The sequence below is a fragment of the Ochlerotatus camptorhynchus genome, unplaced genomic scaffold, assembly GCF_037179485.1.
Source record: "Ochlerotatus camptorhynchus isolate MF236.1 unplaced genomic scaffold, CSIRO-AGI_Acam_v1.1 ptg000639l, whole genome shotgun sequence".
Classification (NCBI taxonomy): domain Eukaryota; kingdom Metazoa; phylum Arthropoda; class Insecta; order Diptera; family Culicidae; genus Ochlerotatus; species Ochlerotatus camptorhynchus.
The window spans coordinates 1,002,836-1,010,000 of record NW_027041118.1 but is presented as its reverse complement, the minus strand read 5'-3'; the positions used below and the strand labels follow the sequence as shown (position 1 = coordinate 1,010,000).

Genomic DNA, 7,165 nt, shown 5'->3' with positions numbered 1-7,165 from the left:
TTGAAAAATCATAGCTCAGCCATGTATTGACAAATTTCAAAAATTCGGCGGGTACCGGCGGGGTTTAAAGTTTGTAGTTTTCAACGGTACCAGAACTCTTAAAATCCGTCAGTAAATGGCTGAGCTATTATTTTTAGAACATTGCAAGTGATCCGTTCCACCTTTTTCGGAAAGCAGGCTTGGTTAGAGGAGTGTTAAGGACATTTCCATCAAGCTATCATGGTGAAATTTAAATAAGAATGTACAGCAAAAAATCTTCAATAATTCTTCTCAATATGAAATAAATTATCCAAAAATCAATAGCAGTTTTCATGTCCGTTATTATCAAATGGTGATGATCGATGAATTCCTTAACGGTAAACATAAAATTGATTTAGCTATTATTTCGTCAATTCTCAACAGAGGTTGATAAAACATGTTTCAATAATCGATCCTGTTTTTCGGTACTTACCCCACGACATTGTTAAATGTTTCAAAATAGAAGCAATCTTTACACACATAAAAACTAGAAGAGATTTGTGATCAAATGAAACATGTTTTATCAAAATCTGTTGAAAATTTACGATATGGTAGCAAAATCAATTTTTTGTTTTGTTTTTCGAATACAATTATTATCATTTGCCCGAGCGGCACTAGCCCGAATAAAGAGATGAACTACCGAATGTTACACATGCCCGAATTGTTAGAAATTAGTTTGATTTTCAGCTCAGTATTCTTAACTTCGTAGGACACTCATACAAATTCTGAAATGTCTGATATTCTGATACCTCATCAAACATTCCAATACAAAAATTCAAAAAGATTTAAAAGTTCTTGCATTTTTAAATCCTAAGCCATAACTTCATTCACAACCGTAAAGAACTGCTTATGTTTTTAAGCAGGAAAAATCTACTTAAACTACTATTTTCGGGCTAGTATATAAAACCAAAAAAGGATAAAGTATTGAGGCAACGCCGAAGTGAAACGCTCTAGCAAGTGTTGCCACAATAAGCTTTGTTGATTTTTTTTTTGTTACTATATTGTCGAACCACTTATATTTCGTATGTTGCACAACTTTCTATCTGCAGCCCAATCAGGCATCTCCTGGTGATGAAGAAGTTCGTGATTCGTTTGATGGATGGCGGGTCCATAGCATCGTACCGGTAGCCGAGATCAAGTCTACCGTATTGCAGATCGAGTTTGGATTCCGGTTCAAATCTGAAAATTTCCCTATTAAAGGAACTATGCGTTATTACGACTGTCGACGGATTAAGTTTCGCTCCCGGCCACAGTGTGAACGAAAACTACTTGTTTTCATTCCAAACTCTGACGTTCCTGCTACCATCAGTATCAGAGGAAAACACACTTGCGCAACAGCCCCACCCGAGCATTTGGCCCGCACGAAGCTTAATGAGCAACAGTCAGACTTGATCGAAGGTTTATTAAAATCTGGAATACCATCCAAGGATATCAAGAAGCACGTCAGAGTGGTGAACAGTACAGTCTCCAAGAATCAGCTGAACTATGCCGTGAAATCAACAAGACAGAAGCTGTTTGGAAATGGCGTATTTTCAATTGGTGAGTCATGTTTTTCTATGCCTTTTTTATTTGATTTTTTTTTTCATTTGATTTTTGTTCCGTGAGAAATGGCAGGAAAAAATAAATATCATGCATTTATACTGACTAACTCTTAGTTGCGATGATGTCGTTCAATGATCATTAATTAAAAAAATATTGCTGCGTTTTTCTTGGGAAAACTAGATGTTTTGTATCGCTTTTGACAGCACTCGCCACCGGGGGAACTGCCTTGGACCGTATGACTTATAGACTTAAGAATGTCTTTTGTTTAACTCGTTTCTAATTAAATATATAGATAATGGTGCACTTTGTTCGATACATTAATTCTGCATAATATCTCTATTACTACAAGGAACGCAGAATAGGCATTTTCTCGTTGATAGAAGTAACTTTTGAAGAGAAAATCACTAATTTTACTTTGCAGCAAAATTGCTTTATTCATCTGTCAGATTTGATGGCGGTGGAAATTCATAATCAATTGTAAAACAGGACTATGACCAAGGTACAGAAGACTGTCTTTACGGTAGGACTATGATGTATCAGTCATGACTATACGGGTGTTAGTCGTGACTGGTACATATACTCTATATAATTGTAAAGTCACCTCAACCTTGTAATCGTTTAATGCAATATTTACCAAGTTGAACTAATTCTTCTTCTTCTTGTTCGCATTTCAAGCTTATTGCTTAGCGCATATTAGCTTATTGCGTGCTCTCAACTTAGTGTTCTAAATGCACTTCCACAGTTATTATTTCAGAGCTTTCGATGCCAATACCAATGCATGAATTTGTGTATTGTGTGGCAAGCACAATGATACTCTATGCCCAAGGAAGTCGAGAAAATTTCCAACCCGGAAGATTCCCTCGACCGGACTGGGAATCGAACCCGCCGCCTCCGGCTTGGTAATACCGTGCCTTTACTGACTAGGCTATGAGACCCCCTATATACTATATCGAGTTATTGATGTGAATTTTGGAAATTTGTATGGAAATGTGGTTGAAGTAGACTGGAAATCGACTTAGGGTGAGATCGACTAAGAAAGAGTTGACAGTATATTGTACAGCTGACTTAATATTTTACTTATGCATTTATGCATTTCCTATACAGATATTACAAATTGTCGAGGTTAACCATATCATAGCATTGCCAAATTGCAGGACGATATAAAAAAGCAGGAAAAGATTTGGAAAATCAAAACAGGAATTTAGAAAATGCTGACAAACAACAGGCATCTCAACAATAATAGATAATAGAACAATATACTACTGTTTTTTTATGGAGCTCTATAGTTGGTTATTTTTAAGTGCATCTGTTCATAAAACTGCTCGGAGCTTTTTTGAAGTAGTGATAGATTATACGCAGGCGATATCTAAATATGCTTGCTGTAAGTTCACCTGAATGATTCGTCACCCACATTTGGCACTAGCATTAGTGGACTAAAAATGCTCATATTTCGCGCTAATGGCAAAGTTCCTCCTGCCGAAGAGTGTTACCACAATGATGTGTAGTTAGCTAAGGTCAGTTATCTGGCTGGTGGGGCACGGAAGCAATAGCATTTATTAGGACAATCGCATCTGCTAATAGGATCATAATCGCTTACATCAAAACACTTCAACAGTATTGTGATAGTTTGTACTTGCCCAACAAATTGCTCGAGAAATTATCAATACACTTCATTGTATTTTTATATTTTTTTTTTTTTTGTTTAATGTTACACAATATGTCATGTTACATCTGCACTAAAAAGACCGCATGCAAACGTTTTAGAACACAATGTCTACAGATATGTTTTATAAATAAGGTAGAACACTACTTCGACATAAGCGCTCTTTTTCGTCACATCGAGCAGCAAACATCAAATATATCAATGAACAAGGGACAATCGGGAAAAAGTCGAGGTTTGATTTTCACGAGAAAAAAGTTGGGAATTTGATTAATCTACCAGGAAAATAATCTTGTTTCTATGATTTAAATGGGTTCTAAATTTCACATAACAAAACGTATGTCATTGTTTATTTTTATAATCAAGTCAAAACTAATTATTTCGTTCATAGGGGAAATGGCTCTAATGTCGGCTTAAGTGCCTCTAACTTGGGCCCATATATAAATTCACTTGTAGCCAAATTTTCATTAGCGACCAATAATATCCATCGGATATTTGGATCCACCGTAGATCTAGATAAAATTGAAAAATAGAAGATTTTTAGCAATGGGCCCAATCTTAAATCCATGGGTCAACTTTAGAGCCTTTTCTCCTACTACAACTAAAAATTTACTGCAAGATGGATAAAATAAAGCTAAAAAAGAATGCAAAGCATACCGTGATTAATTGTTAAGTCGTGTTTTTTGTATATTTATTTGTATCAGTAGTAGCTTAGTAGAGCGAATCAATCATTTGTTTCCTAGCTTTAACAGTAAGCTGATATGAATTCAAGCCAAAAACGATTTCTCGCTCAATCATTGATACAAGCAAACGTATTTCCTTGTAGAGTTCTTTTCATATCACACTCTACGAAATTTCAAAAACACATATCTCAAGATTTAATGGTTTTACAGATCTGTAAATTTCAGACATTACTTGCTCCTGCGTAGCAACAACAAGTAGTGAGTTGGACACCCCTCACCATTCCTCTCCAAAGAGGGAGATTGGTAAAGAGAGATGATAAAACCGATTTGTACCTTCCTTAAAAGTTGTCTAGCTCGCTGTCTACTCTCTATATGCAATTTTCACACTGCCGTCCTATAAACGGAACTATCAATTCTATACTTTCATCTCCTCCTCATCTATCGTATAAAAATTGCCACTTAAGTCTGTTATTTGAAATTAGCATCTTTAAACTATATTAAAATTATGGTTTGTAAAATATCGAAGTGTAATGCAAAAAGCATGGTACAACAAATCACCTTCAAATTTATTAGGTATAAAAAATTGATTATTTTCTAAAAACATGATCTTTAAAACCGGGAAATTTTCGAATGGCCAGAAAAACCGGGAATAAACCAAAAGTTTTGAAATGAAAACTCGCTTGTCACTCTGATGTATACTGCAGTACATAAAATAAATAATTTCGCACATGAAATCTTTAGTTTCTGAGATATTCATGCCATCAAAACTTTGAAGTGGTAAGGCAAAATAACCAAAATAGTTTTGTTTCTGGATTCTATCAACTTTCACCTTAAAATAACATAAAATGCTTGCCTTTCAAAATTCTCCCTTTTTAAAGTTCGGCCTTATGTTTCTCTTCCTTTTGAAGTTTGGCCTTTTGATTTTCTGCGCAAGATGCAGAATAGAAAATGGACAGTAGCGGGTTCATAAATGAATTCAAGATTGTTGTACCATTTCCTGTATTTTGTTCGCTTTATAATCAGGCCTATTCTGCGAGTCGTGTCACTAGTGTCACTAGTGATGAGACAAACGTCACGGCGTGTGAGATAACTCCGAGTAAATTAAATGAAGAGTCGCCTCACTAGTGACAGAGAGACATGACTCGCAGAATGGGTCTGTATTTTTCCTGTTTCATCCTTGAACTATTTTGTTCGATGCTAGTTTTTCTTTACTGTTCACACTATTTTTATTTTCAATTTGCCTGTCGTCTGATTCCTACAGGAGAACTGGAAGAGTGGGCAGCGTCAAAATCTGCGGTTCCGAATGACGAACGAGATGGGTTCGTGATCGGGAAAGATATTGATCACGAAAACAAATCATTCCGTGTTATTTTTTCATCCAAGCGTCTGCTATCACTCCTCGCAAAATTCAACATTGTGGCAGCCGATTGCACCTTCAAAGTCACTTTAGAAGGCTATCCTTTGCTTGTTGTCGTTGTCATAGACAATATGCGGCATGCACACCCAGTAGCATTCGGAATCATAGCTAAGCAAGAGCAAACTGATTATGAGTTTGCTTTTCGAACGATTACTGGCGCATGCTCAAGATTGGGCATTAAAGTTGTAGTAGAGACTTTCTTGAGTGATGGAGAGCTTGCAATGAAAAATGGGGCGCGTATCGTATTCGACGACCCAACAATTATAAACTGCTACTTCCACTTCATGCAAAATGTTATAAAACATTTGAAAAAGTACAATGAGATTCCGGATGAAGTACATGCTAAGATAAAACGCGACATTGGCTTGCTTCAAGTTTCCGCCACAATAAAACATTTCACCACTGGGATAAAGTTGTTTCTGCAAAAATATGAACAGTTCCCCAACTTCATCAACTTTATGAACAAATACACTTACGACAACAACTTTTGCCGGTGGTACGAAGCGGCCAAGCCAGGTGCACCAGCTACCAATAACGCTCTGGAAGCGTTAAACAAATCGTTGAAGTACAATCACATGAACCGGCAAAAGGAACCGTTCTGTTCATTCAAAGCCATTATTTTAAAGATTATTTATGAGTACGGAGATCCGCTGAGAGACATTGCCCAGGAAAGAAACTTCATCAGCATCACTAATGAGAGGAAAGCATTTGACTGGCTCAAAATGCGGAAAAAAATGAGAACCTGCCAGGCTCCGATGGAAGGAAAACAATATGTTTATCTACCAGGAAGGCAAAAAGCAGAAGTTTCCTTACATGACATCCAATCGTTCGAAAATCCAGAATACCGCACTTTCGATCAGTTTGTGGAAGATTTCGGGAGTTTACATAGAGTCGACGTAAGCAGCTATGAGTGGAACTCATGGAACTGTACTTGCTATCATTTTCTAAAGAAAAACTTTTGTTGCCATGTCCTGGCAGTCGCTGTGAATCGCGGAAAACACGTCCTGGGTGCAGAGTCGAACACTACTGCTATGGGTCGAAAGAAACCGGTAGGACGTCCGAAGATAGTCTCCAAGGCACTGATTGTTGACTGACAGCTCACTCCATTTGCTCCGAAGGACTATTTCTTCCAATTCTACTGGAACGCCCGGACACAACTTTACAGCAACTCGTAAATGATAGAATACCCAAGTAACCACCAAGCCCGCTAACTATCCGATAATCACCCTTTTTGCAATATAAGGTAAATATAGGGTTTCCGAACTTTATAGCAGTCGTATAGCAAAAAGGGCGATTAACGGGCTTGTTGGTTACTTGGGTATGTTTCAATAAAGATCTCTGAAAGGCCGAGCGTTGGTGCACTTCTAATAAGAGCATTTTTTTGTTTGCACTAGCACTTGGACATTCAGAAGTCTTTATTTCTCTGTATGTTTTTACTAATTTAACTTTTGTTACAGCTACCTACTTTCGCCACCATCTGAGGGACAAGCGGTGGACCGGAAGTATGCTACAAGACTGCTCGTCATTGTTGTTGTTTTTTTTTTAAATCATTTCAAATCAAATTTTTGAAAATATTAACTTTGCGTCGCCAAAATTTACACTAATAATATTGTTTTAATTATATCCAAAGTAGGACTTGATGTGAGGGAATAAAAAAAATGTTTTTAATAAAGTAAACCTATACTTGTTGTTACAGTAATTGTTTAAGCATTTGGGAGAGACTTTTGAAGGCAAGAAACTAAGAAAAACTAAAGTCACTAAACTAAAGATGGATTCGTGATAAGACCGTACATACTTTTGTAAACCAACAGATCAATCGTCGATTTCTCGTGAATTGAAGCTTAA

The 7,165-nt window shown here is 36.7% G+C and overlaps 2 protein-coding genes across 3 annotated transcripts in view; both read left to right on the top strand.

The window, feature by feature from the left end:
* Positions 1–6,955, top strand: part of LOC135714337 (transcription factor SPT20 homolog) — a 13,512-nt gene extending 6,557 nt beyond the window's left edge. Inside the window, exons 7-8 of one of the 2 annotated variants that reach the window (XM_065237675.1) lie at positions 1,068–1,557; positions 6,778–6,955. In XM_065237675.1, coding sequence (XP_065093747.1) covers positions 1,068–1,557; positions 6,778–6,866 — 579 coding nt within the window. In that variant the 3' untranslated portion in view covers positions 6,867–6,955. Of the gene's footprint in view, positions 1–1,067; positions 1,558–5,164; positions 6,415–6,777 lie in introns of those variants that run through there. The other variant, XM_065237674.1, reaches the window with a different exon arrangement.
* LOC135714316 (uncharacterized protein DDB_G0284459-like) overlaps positions 1–7,165 on the top strand; it is a 316,729-nt gene that overhangs the window by 178,920 nt on the left and 130,644 nt on the right. The window lies entirely within an intron of this gene.